Source organism: Oncorhynchus masou, chromosome 32, assembly GCF_036934945.1.
Source record: "Oncorhynchus masou masou isolate Uvic2021 chromosome 32, UVic_Omas_1.1, whole genome shotgun sequence".
NCBI lineage: Eukaryota > Metazoa > Chordata > Actinopteri > Salmoniformes > Salmonidae > Oncorhynchus > Oncorhynchus masou.
Genome location: NC_088243.1, coordinates 83,936,232 through 83,963,071, shown reverse-complemented (window position 1 = coordinate 83,963,071; position 26,840 = coordinate 83,936,232). Strand labels below are relative to the sequence as shown.

General features: G+C 43.9%; 1 protein-coding gene across 3 annotated transcripts in view; it reads left to right on the top strand.

The window, feature by feature from the left end:
• LOC135526714 (glutamate receptor 3) overlaps positions 1 to 26,840 on the top strand; it is a 292,678-nt gene that overhangs the window by 156,678 nt on the left and 109,160 nt on the right. For all 3 annotated transcript variants that reach the window (XM_064955313.1, XM_064955311.1, XM_064955312.1), the window contains exon 4: positions 19,598 to 19,785. In XM_064955313.1, the coding sequence (XP_064811385.1) occupies positions 19,598 to 19,785 (188 nt within the window). The remainder of the gene's footprint in view (positions 1 to 19,597; positions 19,786 to 26,840) is intronic.

Below are 26,840 nucleotides of genomic sequence, written 5' to 3'. Positions count from 1 at the left end.
GGACCCTGGACAGAGCTCAGAAGGGTTTACAGTCCACAAGGCCATCCGGTCTACTTATTTACCAGAGTTTTACAAATTGTCAGACCACAATATTTCTTCCCTCAATCCTGAACCACAGTCTTTAAACTTTTAGATTTTTTCCCAATAAGATGAGAATCCATTGCAGACAGTTACAAGGCAGTACAGTGGTAGCCTAATGAAGTGTATGCCGCAGGAGAAAATTAGCATATTGCATGTGTGTGATTTGTCTGTTTATCTCTTAGCCTTCGATATCTGCGCCCACATGGAAATCTAATTAACATATTACAAAAATCCCCATAAAAATCTGTCTATTTAAGCTAGAAATAACTGTTTTTTTTGCATGGGCTGTGGTTCAAAATAGAGACTATAGAGAACATACAACAATGCTATCGTAATAAGAACATTTAAGTTTACATACCTAGATGAAGGGGGCTGTACTTTCCAGTCATGTCCAGCTGAAGTCCTGACTGCCTTTTAGGTCGAAAAGTTGGTGGAAGTGAATGCACATCATCCTCTAGCACAGTTTAACAATGGTCCTCTCCCTCTGTGGTAGTTGCCACTGGTGCGCTGGCCCTCCTCCACTTCTAGGCTGGCCTCTTCACACCTTTAGATGGCAAGGTGGGGGTGGGTGTGGAGCCAGAGACAGCAGCAGGGGTCAGACTGGAGGAACCAGTTCCTATGTTTGAATGAGTGTGGGATGGAGGACTTGAATGTGGTCTCTTTGGATTTGGTTCCCAGAGGTCATCTCTGCCACTATTGAGGATTAAAAAAACGTTTACTATTACTTATTTGATTTAAACTTTATTTTAGCAGGGGGTGAGCCCTGCATCAATACATAAAATACACAACACACATCTATAAACATATATATATATAATATAGAGTATGGGGAACACAATCACTTACCAGAGTCAATTGGAGGTGTACCTGTGGATGCATTTCAAGGCCTACCTTCAAACTCAGTGTCTCTTTGCTTGACATAATGGAGCAATCAAAAGAAATCAGCCAAGACCTCAGAGAAAAAGGGTAGACCTCCACAAATCTTGTTCATCCTTGGGAGCAATTTCCAAATGCCTGAAGGTACCAAGTTCATCTGTACAAACAATAGTACGCAAGTATAAACACCATGGGACCATGCAACCGGCATACCGCTCAGGAAGGAGACGCGTTCTGTCTCCTAGAGATGAAAGTACTTTGGTGCGAAAAGTGCAAATCAACAGCAAAGGACCTTGTGAAGATGCTGGAGGAAACAGGTACAAAAGCATCTTATCCACAGTAAAATGAGTCCTATATCGACATAAGCTGAAAGACCGCTCAGCAAGGAAGAAGCCACTGCTCCAAAACTGCCATAAAAAAAATCCAAACTACGGTTTGCATCTGCACATGGGGACAAAGATTTTACTTTTTGTAGAAATGTCCTCTGGTCTGATGAAACAAAAATAGAACTGTTTGGCCATAATGACCATCGTTATGTTTGGAGGAAAAAAGGGGAGGCTTGCAAGCTCAAGAACACCAAAATAGATGGCATCATGAGAAGGGAAAATTATGTGGATATATTGAGCAACATCTCAAGACATCAGTCAGGAAGTTAAAGCTTGGTCGCAAATGGGTCTTCCAAATGGACAATGGCCCCAAGCATACTTCCAAAGTTGTGGCCAAATGGCTTAAGGACAACAAAGTCAAGGTGTTGGAGTGGCCATCCCAAAGCCCTGACATCAATACTATAGAAAATGTGTGGGCAGAACTGATAAAGCATGTGCGAGCAAGGAGGCCTACAAACATGACTAAGTTCCTCCAGCTCTGTCAGTAGGAATGGGCCAAAATTCACCCAATTTGTTGTGTGAAGCTTGTAGAAGGGGTGTAACGGTTTTCTGTAGGCGAAGGAGAGTCGGACCAAAATGCAGCGTGTAGATTGCGATCCATGTTAAATGAAAACGTAAACACGAATCAATACAAAAACAAAGAACGTAAATGAACGTAAGGAAAACCGAAACAGCCTATACTAGTGAAAACTAACACAGCGACAGGAACAAGGACACTAAGGACAATCACCCACGAAACACACAAAGAATATGGCTACCTAAATATGGTTCCCAATCAGAGACAACGATAATCACCTGACTCTAATTGAGAACCGCCTCAGGCAGCCAATGACTATGCTATACACCCCACACAACCCCAAGACAAAACACACCACAAAAAAACCCATGTCACACCCTGGCCTGACCCAATAAATGAAGATAAACATAATAAATATAGACCAGGGCGTGACAGAAGGCTACCTGATACGTTTGACCCAAGTTAAACAATTTAAAGGCAATGCTACCAAATACTAATTGAGTGTATGTAAACTTCTGACCCACTTGGAATTTGATGAAAGTGAAATGAAAGTGAAATAAATCACTTTCTATTTTTCTGAAATTTCACATTCTTAAAATAAAGTGGTGATCCTAACTGACCTAAGACGTGGAATCTTTTTCTAGGATTAAACATCAGGAGTTGTGAAAAAGTTGAGTCGAACCTCTCTAGGGTATGTGGGACGCTAGCATCCCACCTGGCCAACATCCAGTGAGATTGCAGAGCTCCAAATTCAAATACAGAAATACTCATTACAAAAATTCAGAAAAGATACAACTATTTTACATAGGTTTAAAGATCAACTTCTTGTGAATCCAACCATGGTGTCAGATTTAAAAAATGCTTTACGGCAAAAGCATACCTTAGCCAGCTTAACATAGCCCAGCAGACAAATAATTACAAACAGTAACCAGCCAAGTAGAAGAGTTACACAAGTCAGAAATAGAGAAAAAATAATCACTTACCTTTGATGATCTTCATATGGTTGCACTCAGAAGACATTCATTTATTCAATAAATGTTCCTTTTGTTCTTTAAAAAACCTCAGTTTTGTTTGCACGTTTTCTTCAGTAACCCACAGGCTCAAATGCAATCCCAACAGGCAGACAAAAAATCTAAATTGTATCCGTAAAGTTCATAGAAACATGTCAAACGATGTTTATATTCAATCCCCAGGTTGTTTTTAGCCTAAATAATCGCTAATATTTAAACCGAACAATAACGTCATCAATATAAAAGGTAAACAAGAAAGGCATGGCAGGGTCCACTCATTCAGACTGCTCTTACTCCCTCATTTTTCAGAATACAAGCCTGAAACAATTTCTAAAGACTGTTGACATCTAGTGGAAAGCATAGGAACTGCAATTTGAGTCCGAAATCAATGGATAATGTAATGGCATTGACTAGAAAACTACAACAATCCTACTTCCTGAATGGATTTTTTCTCAGGTTTTCACCTGCCAAATCAGTTCTGTTATACTCACAGACACTATTTTAACAGTTTTAGAAACTTTAGAGTGATTTCTATTCAATCATTATATGCATATCCTATATTGTGGGCCTGAGTAGAAGGCAGTTTAATTTGAGCATGCTTTTCATCCAAAATTCCAAATGCTGCCCCCTACCCTAGAGAAGTTGAATGTATTTGGCTAAGGTGTACATAAACTTCTGACTTCAACTGTATGAGGACCAATAGGAAATAAGACACTCAACAGCCACAACCACGACATGTCATAGCCAACATAACATACACATTGGCTAAGCTAATACATTGTAAGCCAAGCGTCTATATAGCTCGCTAGATAGCTAGCTAGATAGCCAATGAGCTAGAAATCAAATAAAAATATCTCAAATCAATATGCAACCGTTTAAACAACTGCATTAGCATGAGAAGCAAAAACACATTTTACTTACTGATGTAGGCTGAAGTGTTGTCATGAGTGCGGACTTGTGTTTTTCAAGACAGAAGACGGGAGATGAAGGACCAGTAAGAACCTGCGAGGGATGAAGATTGTGTCGGTGTCCCAAATAGAACCCTACTAAACTAGTGCACCATGTAGGGAACATAGTGCCATTTGGGATGATGTCTGTAAAAGCACAGGCGGGAAGCAAGAAGCGTGATGTCTGTCATGCAGGCAGGAAACAAGAATTGTGACGTCTGATACACAGACAGGAAGCAGTTAGCATGATGTCTGTCACACGGACAGGAAGCAGTTAGCATGACGTCTGATACACAGGCAGGAAGCAGTTAGCATGACGTCTGTCACACAGGCAGGAAGCAGTTAGCATGACGTCTGATACACAGGCAGGAAGCAGTTAGCATGACGGCTGTCACACAGGCTATGAAGCAGTTAGCATGACGTCTGTCACACAGGCAGGAAGCAGTTAGCATGACGGCTGTCACACAGGCTATGAAGCAGTTAGCATGACGGCTGTCACACAGGCAGGAAGCAGTTAGCATGACGGCTGTCACACAGGACAGGAAGCAGTTAGCATGACGGCTGTCACACAGGCAGGAAGCAGTTAGCATGACGGCTGTCACACAGGCAGGAAGCAGTTAGCATGACGGCTGTCACACAGGCAGGAAGCAGTTAGCATGACGTCTGTCACACAGGCAGGAAGCAGTTAGCATGACGTCTGTCACACAGGCTATGAAGCAGTTAGCATGACGTCTGTCACACAGGCAGGAAGCAGTTAGCATGACGTCTGTCACACAGGCAGGAAGCAGTTAGCATGACGGCTGTCACACAGGACAGGAAGCAGTTAGCATGACGGCTGTCACACAGGCAGGAAGCAGTTAGCATGACGGCTGTCACACAGGCAGGAAGCAGTTAGCATGACGTCTGTCACACAGGCAGGAAGCAGTTAGCATGACGTCTGTCACACAGGCAGGAAGCAGTTAGCATGACGTCTGTCACACAGGCTATGAAGCAGTTAGCATGATGTCTGTCACACAGGCAGGAAGCAACGTGGAGCCGATCTCGCTGACAGCTTGATCTCAGACAACAGCTCTGCTTTTAACACAGAGAGCCCTGGTGCCATCTGCTTTGATGGAACTGGACTGAATGGGCTGGGAGGAGGATGGAAGAAGAGACACAAGGAAGAGTCAATCCTTACTCACTGACAGAGTGGGCTACACGCATAGGGAATGTTGTCACTGAAGAGAGCACAGTATGTCTGATGTTGCTAGTTGGACATATCCTCTGATATTCTTCTGCCAGAAAGATACAGTATGTTATAAGGAAAGATGAGAAAAGGAGATTACAGTTTTACCCTGATGATCAGAGGCTCCCATACACACACACACACCACCACCATCACCACCACCACCACTTGTACTGCAGTGATTTATAGAGGAAATCTTGTTGTTGTCTTCCAGACTGTATGTAGTCGACCGTATTACATTTTTAGATGTGATTCAGGTGTGAGGAGAGATGCTCTCTTATAAGGATGGCTGTAAATGGAATTTATAGGTCTGCAGCTTAAATAGCACCCTATTCCCTATATAGTGCGCTACTTTTGAATATACTGTATGATGCCAATTGTCTGTGTTGAGCTGTGTAATAAAGGTAGGATACAGCAGGGGGTTATGAGAAGTGTCGAACTCTGACTCTGAGGTAGGATACAGCAGGGGGTTATGAGAAGTGTCGAACTCTGACTCTGCCTCAGAGTTCCCGTGCTGATGCACTTGATCAGATAATGAATCAATAATGATGTGGTCATCAATCCTGTCTGGCAAGGACATGGTCTTATTGTCTGTGATTTAGACTAGCATGGATGGTCATGCAAATTCAGCCACAGCCCGGTGAAGTATTGAATTGTCCATATTTAACTTTCAATGTTAATTAGGCCAGAGTGATCTGATGAGCGAGGAACTAACAGGGTTATAGGAGAATGACTACCACATCCATACACCATGAGCTAATCTGGTGTTATCTCTATTTGTTTGATTTGTTCACGCTGTTCTGGGTGAAGAAGTAGCTGTTACTTCCCCTCATCGTTTGTTCACACTGTGTTTCCTCTCTTCCTTCTCATTTTGACATCTAAATGAAAATGTAACTTTGCTGCTGACTTCTCAGAAAAGAAAGTGTGGAATAAAAAAAAATAGAATGTCATCCAATTCTGCTAAATAATATTTACCAGCTAAATCCATCTCTTCATTTCCATACAAATGTAAAATTAGGGAGGCATGGAATCTTCTCTACATCTCAAATTAATCAAAAATGTTCACATAGAGATCAATCAGGGTGCTGCCGGCAGCACGGAGAGAGAGAGCGAGAGACAAGGAGGGAGAAAATGACTACTTTCAAAATAAAAGCCATTTGAGATGCTAATCAGGATGACCCGTCTCTGTTTTTACATCTGAACATTTGTTTTACTTCTTCCAGCACAATGATGATTTAAGACAATTGGACGGATTGGAAATATAGATGAATGCATATTCACAATGACCTCTTTCTTCTTCTTCTTTCCTCTCTACTGTTTCCCCCTTTGGACTGAATGGAGCGATAACTTCTGCTGCTTATGAAGTGACAAAATACTCCCAGGGTCTTCATTTTATAATATAATAGACTTTTAAAATGGTCTGAACAGTCCTTGTTTAGGACCTGTCTCTCATGCTAATGGTACAAGCATCAAGGATTACAGTGCTGTCAATCTACATATTAAGCACCTGGGATTACAGTGCTGTCAATCTACATATTAAGCATCAGGGATTACAGTGCTGTCAATCTACATATTAAGCACCAGGGATTACAGTGCTGTCAATCTACATATTAAGCACCTGGGATTACAGTGCTGTCAATCTACATATTAAACACCAGGGATTACAGTGCTGTCAATCTACATATTAAGCACCAGGGATTACAGTGCTGTCAATCTACATATTAAACACCAGGGATTACAGTGCTGTCAATCTACATATTAAGCACCTGGGATTACAGTGCTGTCAATCTACATATTAAGCACCAGGGATTACAGTGCTGTCAATCTACATATTAAGCACCAGGGATTACAGTGCTGTCAATCTACATATTAAGCATCAGGGATTACAGTGCTGTCAATCTACATATCAAGCACCAGGGATTACAGTGCTGTCAATCTACATATTAAGCACCAGGGATTACAGTGCTGTCAATCTACATATTAAGCACCAGGGATTACAGTGCTGTCAATCTACATATTAAGCACCAGGGATTACAGTGCTGTCAGTCTACATATTAAGCATCAGGGATTACAGTGCTGTCAATCTACATATTAACCTGAACATAACCACCACTCCACCCAAACATAACCACCACTCTACCTGAACATAACCACCACTCTACCTGAACATAACCACCACTCTACCTGAACATAACCACCACTCTACCTGAACATAACCACCACTCTACCTGAACATAACCACCACTCTACCTGAACATAACCACCACTCTACCTGAACATAACCACCACTCTACCTGAACATAACCACCACTCCACCCGAACATAACCACCACTCCACCCGAACATAACCACCACTCTACCTGAACATAACCACCACTCTACCTGAACATAACCACCACTCCACCTGAACATAACCACCACTCTACCTGAACATAACCACCACTCTACCTGAACATAACCACCACTCTACCTGAACATAACCACCACTCAACCTGAACATAACCACCACTCTACCTGAACATAACCACCACTCTACCTGAACATAACCACCACTCCACCCGAACATAACCACCACTCCACCCGAACATAACCACCACTCTACCTGAACATAACCACCACTCTACCTGAACATAACCACCACTCTACCTGAACATAACCACCACTCTACCTGAACATAACCACCACTCTACCTGAACATAACCACCACTCTACCCGAACATAACCACCACTCTACCTGAACATAACCACAACTCTACCCGTACATAACCACCACTCCACCCGAACATAACCACCAGTCCACCCGAACATAACCACCACTCTACCTGAACATAACCACCACTCCACCTGAACATAACCACCACTCCACCTGAACATAACCACCACTCTACCTGAACATAACCACCACTCTACCTGAACATAACCACCACTCCACCTGAACATAACCACCACTCTACCTGAACATAACCACCACTCTACCTGAACATAACCACCACTCTACCTGAACATAACCACCACTCCACCCGAACATAACCACCACTCCACCCGAACATAACCACCACTCTACCTGAACATAACCACCACTCTACCTGAACATAACCACCACTCCACCTGAACATAACCACCACTCTACCTGAACATAACCACCACTCTACCCGAACATAACCACCACTCTACCTGAACATAACCACCACTCTACCTGAACATAACCACCACTCCACCCGAACATAACCACCACTCCACCCGAACATAACCACCACTCTACCTGAACATAACCACCACTCTACCCGAACATAACCACCACTCTACCTGAACATAACCACAACTCTACCCGTACATAACCACCACTCCACCCGAACATAACCACCAGTCCACCCGAACATAACCACCACTCTACCTGAACATAACCACCACTCCACCTGAACATAACCACCACTCCACCTGAACATAACCACCACTCTACCTGAACATAACCACCACTCTACCTGAACATAACCACCACTCCACCTGAACATAACCACCACTCTACCTGAACATAACCACCACTCTACCTGAACATAACCACCACTCTACCTGAACATAACCACCACTCTACCTGAACATAACCACCACTCTACCTGAACATAACCACCACTCTACCTGAACATAACCACCACTCCACCTGAACATAACCACCACTCCACCTGAACATAACCACCACTCTACCTGAACATAACCACCACTCTACCTGAACATAACCACCACTCCACCTGAACATAACCACCACTCTACCTGAACATAACAACCACTCTACCTGAACATAACCACCACTCTACCTGAACATAACCACCACTCCACCCGAACATAACCACCACTCCACCCGAACATAACCACCACTCTACCTGAACATAACCACCACTCTACCTGAACATAACCACCACTCCACCTGAACATAACCACCACTCTACCTGAACATAACCACCACTCTACCCGAACATAACCACCACTCTACCTGAACATAACCACCACTCTACCTGAACATAACCACCACTCCACCCGAACATAACCACCACTCCACCCGAACATAACCACCACTCTACCTGAACATAACCACCACTCTACCTGAACATAACCACCACTCCACCTGTACATAACCACCACTCTACCTGAACATAACCACCACTCTACCTGAACATAACCACCACTCCACCCAAACATAACCACCACTCTACCTGAACATAACCACCACTCCACCTGTACATAACCACCACTCTACCTGAACATAACCACCACTCTACCTGAACATAACCACCACTCCACCCGAACATAACCACCACTCTACCTGAACATAACCACCACTCCACCTGAACATAACCACCACTCTACCTGAACATAACCACCACTCTACCTGAACATAACCACCACTCTACCTGAACATAACCACCACTCTACCTGAACATAACCACAACTCCACCCTAACATAACCACCACTCTACCTGAACATAACCACCACTCTACCTGAACATAACCACCACTCTACCTGAACATAACCACCACTCCACCCGAACATAACCACCACTCTACCTGAACATAACCACCACTCCACCCGAACATAACCACCACTCTACCTGAACATAACCACCACTCCACCTGAACATAACCACCACTCTACCTGAACATAACCACCACTCTACCTGAACATAACCACCACTCCACCTGAACATAACCACCACTCCACCCGAACATAACCACCACTCTACCTGAACATAACCACCACTCTACCCGAACATAACCACCACTCTACCTGAACATAACCACCACTCCACCTGAACATAACCACCACTCTACCTGAACATAACCACCACTCCACCTGAACATAACCACCACTCCACCTGAACATAACCACCACTCTACCTGAACATAACCACCACTCTACCTGAACATAACCACCACTCTATCTGAACATAACCACCACTCTACCTGAACATAACCACCACTCTACCCGAACATAACCACCACTCCACCCGAACATAACCACCACTCCACCCGAACATAACCACCACTCCACCCGAACATAACCACCACTCTACCTGAACATAACCACCACTCTACCCGAACATAACCACCACTCTACCTGAACATAACCACCACTCTACCCGAACATAACCACCACTCTACCCGAACATAACCACCACTCCACCCGAACATAACCACCACTCCACCCGAACATAACCACCACTCCACCCGAACATAACCACCACTCTACCTGTACATAACCACCACTCTACCCGAACATAACCACCACTCTACCTGAACATAACCACCACTCCACCTGTACATAACCACCACTCTACCTGAACATAACCACCACTCTACCTGAACATAACCACCACTCCACCTGAACATAACCACCACTCTACCTGAACATAACCACCACTCTACCTGAACATAACCACCACTCTACCTGAACATAACCACCACTCTACCTGAACATAACCACCACTCTACCTGAACATAACCACCACTCCACCTGAACATAACCACCACTCCACTTGCTCCAATGTGTACCTAACCATAAACATCAATGCCTTTCTTAAAACTAGTTATGGCTGCAATCCCAATACCGGGATCGATATGACAACTACCAGTGAAAATAGAGAGCGCCAAATTCAAACCACAGAAATCTCATAATTACAATTCCTAAAACGTATATGTGTTTTATATCATTTTAAAGGTACTCTTGTTGTTAATCCCACCAAAGTGTCCGATTTAAAATAGGCTTTTCAGCGAAAGCATTACAAACGATTATGTTCGGTCTCCACCAAACCACAATAAGCACAGCCATTTTCCAGCGAAATATAGCTTTCACAAAAAGCAGAAATAAAGATAAAATTAATCACTAACCTTGAATTATCTTCATCAGATGACACTCATAGAACTTCATGTTACACAATACATGCATGTTTTGTTTGATAAAGTTCATATTTATATTAAAAAATCTGAGTTTGCATTGGCTTATTAGATTCACTGTCACGCCCTGGTCTTAGTATTTTGTGTTTTCTTTATCTATTTGGTCAGGCCAGGGTTTGACATGGGGTTTTTGTATGTGGTGTGTTTTGTCTTGGGGTTTTTTCATAGGTATTGGGATTATAGTTTAGTGGGGTGTTCTAGCTTAGTCTATGGCTGTCTGAAGTGGTTCTCAATCAGAGGCAGGTGTTTATCGTTGTCTCTGATTGGGAACCATATTTAGGCAGCCGTATTCTTTGAGTGTTTGGTGGGTGATTGTTCCTTTTCCTGTCCTTGTTCCTGTCTCTGAACCAGATAGGACTGTTTAGGGTTTTCACATGTCTTGTTTTAGGTAGTCAGTTGTTCATGTGTACATTACGTATTAAAAAGAACCATGGACACTTACCACTCCGCATATTGGTCCTCTGATCCTTTTCGCCTCTCCTCTTCGGAATCTTTAGACTTTTGTTTACATATATCTCATATATATCATTGGATCATTCAGAGATCCTCACTGAACTTCTGGAGAGAGTTTGCTGCACTGAAAGTAAAGGTGCTGAATAATTTTGCACGCCCAATTTTTCAGTTTTTGATTTTTTTTTTAAAGTTTCGAAATATCCAATAAATGTCGTTCCACTTCATGATTGTGTCCCACTTGTTGTTGATTCTTCACAAAAAAATACAGTTTTATATCTTTATGTTTGAAGCCTGAAATGTGGCAAAAGGTCGCAAAGTTCAAGGGCCGAATACTTTCACAAGGCACTGTATATATATATATATATATAACGTTCCTTCCGGAGAATTAGAATGACTTCAGATGACCGGTGGAACGCAGGTCCTTCCCCTGTGAACGTGCATAGTGAATGCATGGTCAACTCGTGGCAGTGGTGACTATTTCCTGTGTCATTCGACCCCCCTTCACATTAGAGTCATCAGACAAAGTTCTATTGACTGTTGACATCTAGTGGAAGGCGTAGGAAGTGAAAACTCATCCATATCTCGCTGTAATTTCAATGAGAGATTGGTTAAAAATCTGCCACCACAGTAAAATACAAAAACAGGAAGTGGAATTTCTCAGGTTTTTGCCTGCTATATGAGTTCTGTTATACTCACAGACATAATTCAAACAGTTTTAGAAACTTCAGATGTTTTCTATCCAATACTAATACTAATATTAATACTAATAATATGCAAATATTAGCAACTATGACTGAGGAGCAGGCCGTTGAATATGGGCACCTCTGTGCACCTTTCATCCAAGCTACTCAATACTGCCCCTGCAGCCATAATAAAACCAATACACAAAAGTATATATTTTTAAACCTGCATATTTTGCTAAAAGAAATCCAGGTTAGCAGGCAATATTAACCAGGTGAAATTGTGTCACTTCTCTTGCGTTCATTGCACGCAGAGTCAATGTATATGCAACAGTTTGGGCCGCCTAATTTGCCAGGATTATGACATAACATTGAAGGTTGTGCAATGTAACAGGAACATTTAGACTGATGGATGCCACCCATTAGATACAATACGGAACGGTTCCTTATTTCACTGAAAGAATAAACGTCCTGTTTTCGAGATGATAGTTTCCGGATCCGGCCATGTTAATGACCTAAGGCTCGTATTTCTGTGTGTTATTATGTTAGAATTAAGTCTATGATTTGATAGAGCAGTCTGACTGAGCGATGGTAGGCACCAGCAGGCTCGTAAGCATTCATTCAAACAGCACTTTCGTGTGTTTTGACAGCAGCTCGTCGCTGTGCTCCAAGCATTGAGCTGTTTATGACTTCAAGCCTATCAACTCCCGAGAACAGGCTGGTGTAACCAATGTGAAATGGCTAGCTAGTTAGCAGGGTGCGCGCTAATAGCATTTCAAACGTCACTCGCTCTGAGACTTGGAGTGGTTGTTCCCCTTACTCTGCAAGGGCCGCGGCTTTTGTGGAGCGATGGGTAACGCTGCTTCGAGGGTGGCTGTTGTCGATGTGTTCCTGGTTCGAACCCAGGTAGGGGCGAGGAGAGGGATGGAAGCTATAATGTTACACTGGCAGTACTAAAGTGCCTATAAAAACATCCAATAGTCAAAGGTATATGAAATACAAATCATATAGAGAGAAATTGTCCTATAATTCCTATAATAACTACAACCTAAAACTTCTTACCTGGGAATATTGAAGACTCATATTACAAGGAACCACCAGCTTTCATATGTTCTCATGTTCTGAGCAAGGAACTTAAACGTTAGTTTTCTTACATGGCACATATTGCACTTATTACATATTAGTGCATTATTACTTTCTTCTCCAACACTTTGTTTTTGATTTTGCATTATTTAAACCAAATTGAACATTTTTAATTTTATTTGAGGCTAAATTGATTTTATTGATGTATTTTATTAAGCTAAAATAAGTGTTCATTCAGTATTGTTGTAATTGTGATTATTACAAAAACATTTTTTAAACAAATCGGCCGATTAATCGGTATCAGCTTTTTTTTGGTCCTCCAATAATCGGTATCGGTTTCGGCATTGAAAAATTATAATCGGTGGACCTCTACTCTCTAGTGCAGGCCATTTGACTTGTGTCATCTCTAACACCTGAGGACTGAGGAGGGTGAAGGGTACAGGCCATTTGACTTGTGTCATCTCTAACACCTGAGGACTGAGGAGGGTGAAGGGTACAGGCCATTTGACTTGTGTCATCTCTAACACCTGAGGACTGAGGAGGGTGAAGGGTACAGGCCATTTGACTTGTGTCTTCTCTAACACCTGAGGATTGAGGAGGGTGAAGGGTACAGGCCATTTGACTTGTGTCATCTCTAACACCTGAGGACTGAGGAGGGTGAAGGGTTCAGGCCATTTGACTTGTGTCATCTCTAACACCTGAGGACTGAGGAGGGTGAAGGGTACAGGCCATTTGACTTGTGTCATCTCTAACACCTGAGGACTGAGGAGGGTGAAGGGTACAGGCCATTTGACTTGTGTCATCTCTAACACCTGAGGACTGAGGAGGGTGAAGGGTACAGGCCATTTGACTTGTGTCATCTCTAACACCTGAGGACTGAGGAGGGTGAAGGGTACAGGCCATTTGACTTGTGTCATCTCTAACACCTGAGGACTGAGGAGGGTGAAGGATACAGGCCATTTGACTTGTGTCATCTCTAACACCTGAGGACTGAGGAGGGTGAAGGGTACAGGCCATTTGACTTGTGTCATCTCTAACACCTGAGGACTGAGGGGGGTGAAGGGTACAGGCCATTTGACTTGTGTCATCTCTAACACCTGAGGACTGAGGAGGGTGAAGGGTACAGGCCATTTGACTTGTGTCATCTCTAACACCTGAGGACTGAGGAGGGTGAAGGGTACAGGCCATTTGACTTGTGTCATCTCTAACACCTGAGGACTGAGGAGGGTGAAGGGTACAGTACAGACTCCTTATGTATCACAGCAATGGTTACATTATGGAACCCATGGTTACTTAGCTGGCTTTTACTCTGCACATTTAGTGGAGGATGAAACAGTCATGACCTGGATGTGTGTGTACATGTTTGTACAGTGTGTTTGTTCAATCGCCTCGCTCCTCACCGAAAAAGTAATTTGGTGGAGAGGGGAGCTCCGCAGTGGCAGGGTGCATTGCATGCTGGGTGTAAAGACACAGAACCCCAGTTGCTCAGCCCCTATCACCCCTGTGCAAACAAAAACAACCACAACTTGATGTTGTTGTGGTCTGTGTGTTTGGCTCTGTGCGGTTAAAGTCTGCAGTAGGTCCATAGAGACAAGGCAGGGAGCCTCGTGGTTCGAGCGTTGGGCCTGTAACTGGAAGGTTTTGCTCGGTCGAATTCCCGACCTGACAAGGTAAAAATCTATCGTTCTTCCCCTGAAGCAAGGCAGTTAACCCCCTGTTCCCCAGGCACCAAAGACGTGGATGTTGTTAAAGACAGTCCCCCCCCCCCCCCCCCACACACCTCTCTGATTCAGAAGGATTGGGTTAAATGCGGAAGACACAATTCAGTTGAAGGCTTTCAGTTGTGCAACTAACTAAGTATCTCCCTTAGCGAGGTAGACTGACTCACTGGGAACAATAAACGACATGCTTTTTTTCTCTCTCTGCTCTCTTTCTATTCACTATCCTGTGACAAGGCAATTAGCATAATCCCCATATATTTCATTGTTCGCAATAATATGAATCATCATTTGTGATAAATCAGTACATCTGACAGGAAGTGTTTCGGAGGTAGATTGTGCTGTTGTAGTGAGTTCTGTACGCTAAGGCTTGAGTTCCTATAGCAAAAAGGACAATTTGTAGATTTCAATGGGTAGATGATGGAAAAAAGAGCCTTAGTGCGTCTACATTCATGAGAACAATTACATTGTTTCTGATTTAATGATTCATTTTCATTACCGCCGCTCGTATTCTCTCTCTCTCTCCATACATCTAAAAAAAACATGTTTTAAAGAAAAATATTATTTCAACTTGAAGGAAACCTACAATCTCTCACTGAGAGCTCTAGCTCTGTTAAATTAAAATATGTCACATGTGAATTAAGCATGAATCATTAAAATGATTGATTCTACAGTACTGGTAACCCTATTGCCCACATGGCCCAATGTGCCTTGGTCAAAAGTAGTGCACTAAATATAAAACAGGGTTCCATTTGGGCAGCAGACACCACAGTAGCGGGAGCTGGATAAATATTTCATTTTTGATTGCCTTTATTTTTAATTGAGTTGGCACAACGTTCCAATGACGTTCCAATGACAGATTGGAGATAAGATAGGGTTTCTCTACAATGTCAATGTTAACATGAGGTTGACTTAAATGTCATGATTAAACCATGTCAACACACGATCACATCGACCATCAGCCGTCAGCCATCTAATGTCCGCTAGCTCTAGTTAATAACATGGAGATGATCAGACCTCCTCTAGTTAATAACATGGACATGATCAGCCCTCCTCTAGTTAATAACATGGAGATGATCAGCCCTCCTCTAGTTAATAACATGGAGATCATCAGCCCTCCTCTAGTTAATAACATGGAGATCATCAGCCCTCCTCTAGTTAATAACATGGAGATCATCAGCCCTCCTCTAGTTAATAACATGGAGATGATCAGCCCTCCTCTAGTTAATAACATGGAGATCATCAGCCTTCCTCTAGTTAATAACATGGAGATCATCAGCCCTCCTCTAGTTAATAACATGGAGATGATCAGCCCTCCTCTAGTTAATAACATGGAGATCATCAGCCCTCCTCTAGTTAATAACATGGAGATCATCAGCCCTCCTCTAGTTAATAACATGGAGATCATCAGCCCTCCTCTAGTTAATAACATGGAGATCATCAGCCCTCCTCTAGTTAATAACCTGGAGATGATCAGCCCTCCTCTAGTTAATAACATGGAGATCATCAGCCCTCCTCTAGTTAATAACATGGAGATGATCAGCCCTCCTCTAGTTAATAACATGGAGATCATCAGCCCTCCTCTAGTTAATAACATGGAGATCATCAGCCCTCCTCTAGTTAATAACATGGAAATCATCAGCCCTCCTCTAGTTAATAACATGGAGATGATCAGCCCTCCTCTAGTTAATAACATGGAGATCATCAGCCCTCCTCTAGTTAATAACATGGAGATCATCAGCCCTCCTCTAGTTAATAACATGGAGATCATCAGCCCTCCTCTAGTTAATAACATGGAGATCATCAGCCCTCCTCTAGTTAATAACCTGGAGATGATCAGCCCTCCTCTAGTTAATAACATGGAAATCATCAGCCCTCCTCTAGTTAATAACATGGAGACCATCAGCCCTCCTCTAGTTAATAACCTGGAGATGATCAGCCCTCCACTAGTTAATAACCTGGAGATCATCAGTCCTCCATTAGTTAATAACATGGAGATCATCAGCCCTCCTCTAGTTAATAACATGGAGATCATCAGCCCTCCTCTAGTTAATAACCTGGAGATGATCAGCCCTCCTCTAGTTAATAACATGGAAATCATCAGCCCTCCTCTAGTTAATAACATGGAGACCATCAGCCCTCCTCTAGTTAATAACATGGAGATGATCAGCCCTCCTCTAGTTAATAACATGGAGATCACCAGCCCTCCTCTAATTAATAACATGGAGATCATCAGCCCTCCTCTAGTTAATAACATGGAGATCATCAGCCCTCCTCTAGTTAATAACATGGAGATCATCAGCCCTCCTCTAGTTAATAACATGGAGATCATCAGCCCTCCTCTAGTTAATAACATGGAGATCATCAGCCCTCCTCTAGTTAATAACCTGGAGATCATCAGCCCTCCTCTAGTTAATAACATGGAGATCATCAGCCCTCCTCTAGTTAATAACCTGGAGATCCTCAGCCCTCCTCTAGTTAATAACATGGATATCATCAGCCCTCCTCTAGTTAATAACATGGAAATCATCAGCCCTCCTCTAGTTAATAACATGGAGATGATCAGCCCTCCTCTAGTTAATAACCTGGAGATCATCAGCCCTCCTCTAGTTAATAACATGGAGATCATCAGCCCTCCTCTAGTTAATAACATGGAGATGATCAGCCCTCCTCTAGTTAATAACATGGAGATCATCAGCCCTCCTCTAGTTAATAACATGGAGATCATCAGCCCTCCTCTAGTTAATAACATGGAGATCATCAGCCCTCCTCTAGTTAATAACATGGAGATCATCAGCCCTCCTCTAGTTAATAACATGGAGATCATCAGCCCTCCTCTAGTTAATAACATGGAAATCATCAGCCCTCCTCTAGTTAATAACATGGAGATCATCAGCCCTCCTCTAGTTAATAACATGGAGATCATCAGCCCTCCTCTAGTTAATAACATGGAGATCATCAGCCCTCCTCTAGTTAATAACATGGAGATCATCAGCCCTCCTCTAGTTAATAACATGGAGATGATCAGCCCTCCTCTAGTTAATAACATGGAGATCATCAGCCCTCCTCTAGTTAATAACATGGAGATGATCAGCCCTCCTCTAGTTAATAACATGGAGATGATCAGCCCTCCTCTAGTTAATAACATGGAGATCATCAGCCCTCGTCTAGTTAATAACATGGAGATCATCAGCCCTCCTCTAGTTAATAACATGGAGATGATCAGCCCTCCTCTAGTTAATAACATGGAGATCATCAGCCCTCCTCTAGTTAATAACATGGAGATCATCAGCCCTCCTCTAGTTAATAACATGGAGATGATCAGCCCTCCTCTAGTTAATAACCTGGAGATCATCAGCCCTCCTCTAGTTAATAACATGGAGATCATCAGCCCTCCTCTAGTTAATAACATGGAGATCATCAGTCCTCCTCTAGTTAATAACATGGAGATCATCAGCCCTCCTCTAGTTAATAACATGGAGATCATCAGCCCTCCTCTAGTTAATAACATGGAGATCATCAGCCCTCCTCTAGTTAATAACATGGAGATCATCAGCCCTCCTCTAGTTAATAACATGGAGATCATCAGCCCTCCTCTAGTTAATAACATGGAGATCATCAGCCCTCCTCTAGTTAATTACATGGAGATCACCAGCCCTCCTCTAGTTAATAACATGGAGATCATCAGCCCTCCTCTAGTTAATTACATGGAGATCATCAGCCCTCCTCTAGTTAATAACATGGAGATCACCAGCCCTCCTCTAGTTAATAACATGGAGATCACCAGCCTTCCTGTACTTAAATAAACTTCATATTTTCTGGTCAATGCACAATTACATTTACTGTCTTTTCTGTCTAAAAGGTTTTAATAAATAATGTCAGATTGTAATGGGGACAAATTACCTTCAGCCATCTCATGAATGATTTATTTTTTTAGGATAAGATTATCAGCTTTTGTGTTTTCACTGTGTAGATTTAAAGTGTGTCTAACGTCTGAAACACGTTACATTATCTGTAACCCCTTTCTTAGTTGACTCAACTTATTATAAATGGCTCTGGTTCCTTTTCTACCTCTCTCTCTCTGTCTCACTCTGTCTCACTCTCTCACTCTCACTCTCTCACTCTCCATCTCTCGCTCTCTCTCTCTCTCTCTCTCTGTCTCTCTCTCTGTCTCTCTCTCTGTCTCACTCTCACTCTCACCCTCTCTCTCTCTCTCTCTCACTCTCACTCTCTCTCTCACTTTCTCTCTCTCTCTCTCACTCTCACTCTCTCTCTCGCTCTCGCTCTCGCTCTCGCTCTCTCTTTCTCGCTCTCGCTCCTGCTCTCTCTCTCGCTCTCTCTCTTGCTGTCTCTCTCTCACTCTCACTCACTCTCACTCTCTCTCTCTCACCCGCTCTCACTCTCATTATCTTTCTCACTCTCTCTCTCTCTCACTCTCACTATCTCTCTCGCTCTCTCTCACTCTCTCTCTCTCTCTCTCTCACTCTCTTGCTCTCTCTCTCTCACTCTCACTCTCTCTCACTTTCTCTCACTCTCTCTCTCACTCTCGCTCTCGCTCTCGCTCTCGCTCTCTCGCTCTCTCGCTCTCTCTCTCTTTCTCGCTCTTGCTCCTGCTCTCACTCTCGCTCTCACTCTCTCACTCTCTCTCTTACTCTCTCTTTCTCTCTCTCTCTAGGTTTCTCTATCCTTCAGGCCATCATGGAGTCGGCCGTAACCAACAGCTGGCAGGTGACGGCTCGGTCTGTGGGGAGCATCACAGATGCAGCAGAGTTCAAACGGATCATCGAAGAGATGGACAGGAGGCAGGAGAAACGCTACGTCATTGATTGTGAGGTGGACAGGATCAACACTATCCTAGAACAGGTAGGACTCAGACTTATAAAACACACTGAGCTACAGGTTTACCTACCGCAGGACTCCCCTCGAAGCAAACCATTGGCTATGTACAGACCCAGCGTGCGACAGAGCTGCAGGAGATGTGACCCGTTTTTGTTGTTTATGTTTTGTAGTTGTGTCTCGAGGGGCATATGGTGTTTCTCTCCTTGTGTGCTGAGAGTGTCAGGTTCTTAGGTCTCCACAGTCTAGTATATGTCCCTCGGCCTGGAAATGGTTGATCTCCCCCTCTAGGATGAAGAAACTGTCTTCATTAATATCTGGGTATTCTATTGGGGGATATAGGTAACACACAGGAGGACATTTTTCTCTGATGAGATCATTTCCTTAGTTATTTCAAACCAGATATAAAATGCTCATTTTTTTGATTAATTTAATCAAGTGGGTTATGTCTGCTCTATACCAAATTAGCATACCCCCTGAGTCCCTTCCCTGTTTCACTCTGTGTAGTTTGGTGGATGGGACTACCAGCTCTCTGTAACCTAGAGGCCAACCAGTGGGTCCATCTCCTCTATACCATGTCTCTTGTAGAATAACATTGTCTGTATTTCTGAAGTCCAGGTTCCTGCTCTTTAGGCCAAAGGCAGATGACCTCAGGCCTGGGATATTCCAGGATGAGATATTGAAGGCTTTGTGTTCCATAAAGTGTATAATGCATTTGGTTGTGTGGTTTGGCCTCCGACAGGTATGTGTGAGCATAGCCTGCTCAGCATCTGATACATGCCATTGGCTTGGGCCAGATTAGCTCTCTCTCTGTCTCTCCCCCCCCCCCCACCCACACCTTTTCTCTGGGCCTAATGCCTCTATACTGCTTAATAACCCCTCAGTTTACCGTTGCAGACCGTCTATATGTCTCTATGCCTAAAAGGCAATCAGACACATAATTGTATTCCTCTTGTTGATAGCATTTCACTTAGCTAAATTATATTGGTTTCTCCCTGCTTTACAATATCCCCTCAAAGAGTGTTAGTTTCAGTCTAATTCGATACCGGAGTCATGGTTTAATTCTGAATTGCTTTAGGTATTCATTTATTGTGTGTCATTATACTACCGTCGTGCAGCTAAATGTCCTTACTCGATAATTCTAGGGTAAATTGTAAAAAAAATAATAAAAATCTATTCAACCTATATTCATTCAGTTCAGGATAAGCACGGGATTTTAAAAGGGTCTGTAGAGAATATACTGTACACAGACAATTTAATGGCTGCGTCTTTAACGGGGTTCTCAGATTCAAGACCTATAATAGTACTAATCTGCATGTGTTCTAATCATTTTCATGTGAAATCACTCAATGTCTCTATTCTCATATTTAATGAAGGTTTTGTCTCTGGTGTTTCTTAATGAGGGTTTTTGTCCCCCCTCAATATTGTATCTTGTTCATTTACTGGAGCGTTTAAGAAGAGAGGAGAAACTCAACACAAGGTCTTCACCTCCCTCCAGGTCAGCAGTGGTCATACTCACACGTACATGCTCAGTTCCGTTGTCTAAGCTTCAGCTGATTGGACTCATTTTGCCAATGCTTCAGTGATGACTCAGAAGCTGCTAGACTTTGCCATATCTGCCCCCCTAGGGTGTTCCATTATTCTGTAAGTCTGGCCCCCTAGGGTGTTCCATTATTCTGTAAGTCTGGCCCCCTAGGGTGTTCCATTATTCTGTAGGTCTGGCCCCCTAGGGTGTTCCATTATTCTGTAAGTCTGGCCCCCTAGGGTGTTCCATTGTTCTGTAAGTCTGGCCCCCTAGGGTGTTCCATTGTTCTGTAAGTCTGGCCCCCTAGGGTGTTCTATTATACTGTAAGTCTGGCCCCTAGGGTGTTCTATTATACTGTAAGTCTGGCCCCCTAGGGTGTCCCATTATTCTGTAAGTCTGGTCGGTCCCATAGGGTGCTCCACTATTCTGTAAGACTGGCCCCCTAGCGTGTTCCATTATACTGTAAGTCTGGCCCCCTAGGGTGTTCTATTATACTGTAAGTCTGGCCCCCTAGGGTGTCCCATTATTCTGTAAGTCTGGTCGGTCCCATAGGGTGCTCCACTATTCTGTAAGACTGGCCCCCTAGCGTGTTCCATTATACTGTAAGTCTGGCCCCCTAGGGTGTTCCATTATACTGTACATCTGGCCCCCTAGCGTGTTCCATTATACTGTAAGTCTGGCCCCCTAGGGTGTTCCATTATACTGTAAGTCTGGCCCCCTAGCGTGTTCCATTATACTGTAAGTCTGGCCCCCTAGGGTGTTCCATTGTTCTGTAAGTCTGGCCCCCTAGCGTGTTCCATTATACTGTAAGTCTGGCCCCCTAGGGTGTCCCATTATTCTGTAAGTCTGGCCCCCTAGCGTGTTCCATTATTCTGTAAGTCTGGCCCCCTAGGGTGCTCCACTATTCTGTAAGTCTGGCCCCCTAAGGTGCTCCACTATTCTGTAAGTCTCGTCCCCTAGGGTGTTCCATTATTCTGTAAGTCTGGCCCCCTAGGGTGTTCCATTATTTTGTTAGTCTGGCCTCCTAGGGTGTTCCATTATTCTGTAAGTCTGGCCCCCTAGGGTGTTCTATTATACTGTAAGTCTGGCCCCCTAGGGTGTTCCATTATTCTGAAAGTCTGGTCGGTCCCCTAGGGTGTTCCATTATTTTGTTAGTCTGTCCTCCTAGGGTGTTCCATTATTCTGTAAGTCTGGCCCCCTAGGGTGTTCTATTATATTGTAAGTATGGCCCCCTAGGGGTTTCCATTATTCTGTAAGTCTGGCCCCCTAGGGTGTTCCATTATACTGTAAGTCTGGCCCCCTAGCGTGTTCCATTATTCTGTAAGTCTGGCCCCCTAGGGTGTTCCATTATTTTGTTAGTCTGGCCTCCTAGGGTGTTCCATTATTCTGTAAGTATGGCCCCCTAGGGTGTTCCATTATTCTGTAAGTCTGGCCCCCTAGGGTGTTCCATTATACTGTAAGTCTGGCCCCCTAGGGTGTTCCATTATTCTGTAAGTCTGGCCCCCTAGGGTGTTCCATTATTCTGTAAGTCTCGTCCCCTAGGGTGTTCCATTATTCTGTAAGTCTGGCCCCCTAGGGTGTTCCATTATACTGTAAGTCTGGCCCCCTAGGGTGTTCCATTATTCTGTAAGTCTGGCCCCCTAGGGTGTTCCATTATTCTGTAAGTCTGGCCCCCTAGGGTGTTCCATTATTCTGTAGGTCTGGCCCCCTAGGGTGTTCCATTATTCTGTAGGTCTGGCCTCCTAGGGTGTTCCATTATTCTGTAAGTATGGCCCCCTAGGGTGTTCCATTATTCTGTAAGTCTGGCCCCCTAGCGTGTTCCATTATACTGTAAGTCTGGCCCCCTAGCGTGTTCCATTATACTGTAAGTCTGGCCCCCTAGGGTGTTCCATTATACTGTACATCTGGCCCCCTAGCGTGTTCCATTATACTGTAAGTCTGGCCCCCTAGGGTGTTCCATTATACTGTAAGTCTGGCCCCCTAGCGTGTTCCATTATACTGTAAGTCTGGCCCCCTAGGGTTTTCCATTGTTCTGTAAGTCTGGCCCCTAGCGTGTTCCATTATACTGTAAGTCTGGCCCCTAGGGTGTCCCATTATTCTGTAAGTCTGGCCCCTAGCGTGTTCCATTATTCTGTAAGTCTGGCCCCCTAGGGTGCTCCACTATTCTGTAAGTCTGGCCCCCTAAGGTGCTCCACTATTCTGTAAGTCTCGTCCCCTAGGGTGTTCCATTATTCTGTAAGTCTGGCCCCCTAGGGTGTTCCATTATTTTGTTAGTCTGGCCTCCTAGGGTGTTCCATTATTCTGTAAGTCTGGCCCCCTAGGGTGTTCTATTATACTGTAAGTCTGGCCCCCTAGGGTGTTCCATTATTCTGAAAGTCTGGTCGGTCCCCTAGGGTGTTCCATTATTCTGTAAGTCTGGCCCCCTAGGGTGTTCCATTATACTGTAAGTCTGGCCCCCTAGCGTGTTCCATTATTCTGTAAGTCTGGCCCCCTATGGTGTTCCATTATTTTGTTAGTCTGGCCTCCTAGGGTGTTCCATTATTCTGTAAGTATGGCCCCCTAGGGTGTTCCATTATTCTGTAAGTCTGGCCCCCTAGGGTGTTCCATTATTCTGTAAGTCTGGCCCCCTAGGGTGTTCCATTATTCTGTAAGTCTGGCCCCCTAGGGTGTTCCATTATTCTGTAAGTCTCGTCCCCTAGGGTGTTCCATTATTCTGTAAGTCTGGCCCCCTAGGGTGTTCCATTATACTGTAAGTCTGGCCCCCTAGGGTGTTCCATTATTCTGTAAGTCTGGCCCCCTAGGGTGTTCCATTATTCTGTAAGTCTGGCCCCCTAGGGTGTTCCATTATACTGTAAGTCTGGCCCCCTAGGGTGTTCTATTATACTGTAAGTCTGGACCCCTAGGGTGTTCTATTATACTGTACGTCTGGCCCCCTAGGGTGTTCCATTATTCTGTAGGTCTGGCCCCCTAGGGTGTTCCATTATTCTGTAAGTCTGGCCCCCTAGGGTGTTCCATTATACTGTAAGTCTGGCCCCCTAGGGTGTTCCATTGTTCTGTAAGTCTGGCCCCCTAGGGTGTTCCATTGTTCTGTAAGTCTGGCCCCCTAGGGTGTTCTATTATACTGTAAGTCTGGCCCCCTAGGGTGTTCTATTATACTGTAAGTCTGGCCCCCTAGGGTGTCCCATTATTCTGTAAGTCTGGTCGGTCCCATAGGGTGCTCCACTATTCTGTAAGACTGGCCCCCTAGCGTGTTCCATTATACTGTAAGTCTGGCCCCCTAGGGTGTTCCATTATACTGTACATCTGGCCCCCTAGCGTGTTCCATTATACTGTAAGTCTGGCCCCCTAGGGTGTTCCATTATACTGTAGTCTGGCCCCCTAGCGTGTTCCATTATACTGTAAGTCTGGCCCCCTAGGGTGTTCCATTGTTCTGTAAGTCTGGCCCCCTAGCGTGTTCCATTATACTGTAAGTCTGGCCCCCTAGGGTGTCCCATTATTCTGTAAGTCTGGCCCCCTAGCGTGTTCCATTATTCTGTAAGTCTGGCCCCCTAGGGTGCTCCACTATTCTGTAAGTCTGGCCCCCTAGGGTGTTCTATTATACTGTAAGTCTGGCCCCCTAGGGTGTTCCATTATTCTGTAAGTCTGGCCCCCTAGGGTGTTCCATTATTTTGTTAGTCTGGCCTCCTAGGGTGTTCCATTATTCTGTAAGTCTGGCCCCCTAGGGTGTTCTATTATACTGTAAGTATGGCCCCCTAGGGTGTTCCATTATTCTGAAAGTCTGGTCGGTCCCCTAGGGTGTTCCATTATTTTGTTAGTCTGGCCTCCTAGGGTGTTCCATTATTCTGTAAGTCTGGCCCCCTAGGGTGTTCTATTATATTGTAAGTATGGCCCCCTAGGGTGTTCCATTATTCTGTAAGTCTGGCCCCCTAGGGTGTTCCATTATACTGTAAGTCTGGCCCCCTAGCGTGTTCCATTATTCTGTAAGTCTGGCCCCCTAGGGTGTTCCATTATTTTGTTAGTCTGGCCTCCTAGGGTGTTCCATTATTCTGTAAGTATGGCCCCCTAGGGTGTTCCATTATTCTGTAAGTCTGGCCCCCTAGGGTGTTCCATTATACTGTAAGTCTGGCCCCCTAGGGTGTTCCATTATTCTGTAAGTCTGGCCCCCTAGGGTGTTCCATTATACTGTAAGTCTGGACCCCTAGGGTGTTCCATTATTCTGTAAGTCTGGCCCCCTAGGGTGTTCCATTATACTGTAAGTCTGGACCCCTAGGGTGTTCCATTATTCTGTAAGTCTGGCCCCCTAGCGTGTTCCATTATACTGTAAGTCTGCCCCCCTAGGGTGTCCCATTATACTGTAAATCTGGACCCCAGTGGTGGAAAAATTACAAAATTGTCAAACTTGAGTAAAAGTAAAAGACCTTCATAGAAAATGACTCAAGTAAAAGTAAAAGTCACCCAGTAAAATACTACTTGAGCAAAAGTCTAAAATATTTGGTTTTAAGAATACTTAAGTATCAAAAGTAAATGGAATTACTAAAATGTACTTAAGTGTCCTGGGATGATCAGTACAGATAGATATATATTTTGCCTGTCATACAATGCACTGCAGCTAAATGAATCCAATGGTGAGTCTTCCCTTACAACTTAATGGATAAGGCACCGCTACTCTCTCTGGGTGTTTCCCAAATTGCACCCTATTGTTCCAGAGCCCTATGGACCCTGGTTAAAGTAGTGTGCTATCTAGTGAATATGGTGTCAATCGAACAAGTCCTCTGACTCACCCCAATGACTGTAATTCATAGAACAATCAACAACAACAATATGATGATGTCACATATAATGTATGTAATGTAGCATTGCACTCACAGATGAGGACAGTCAACAGATGGAATTCATATTATAATCCACTGATGAGGAGAGTAAACAGATGGTATTTATTTTATAATCCACTGATGAGGACAGTCAACAGATGGTATTTATATTATAATCCACTGATGAGGACAGTCAACAGATGGTATTTATTTTATAATCCACTAATGAGGACAGTAAACAGATGGTATTTATATTATAATCCACTGATGAGGACAGTCAACAGATGGTATTTATTTTATAATCCACTGATGAGGACAGTCAACAGATGGTATTTATATTATAATCCACTGATGAGGACAGTCAACAGATGGTATTTATTTTATAATCCAATGATGAGGACAGCCAACAGATGGTATGTGTGTGTAGGTATGTGTGTGTGTGTGTAGGTATGTGTAGGTGTGTGTGTGTGTGTGTGTGTGTGTGTATCTGCGCATGCATGTGTGTGTGTGTTCTGCCTCTTAGTCACTCCATTCTGTTCAGGCATAGCTCTCCAACCCTCCTGGGCTTTCTTTATCTCTGTTGGAGTCAGCTTAAAGGCAGAAAACACTATTTAATGCACGCACACACACGCGCACGCACACATACACACACACACACACACACACACACACACACACACACACACACACACACACACACACACACACACACACACACACACACACACACACACACACACACACCT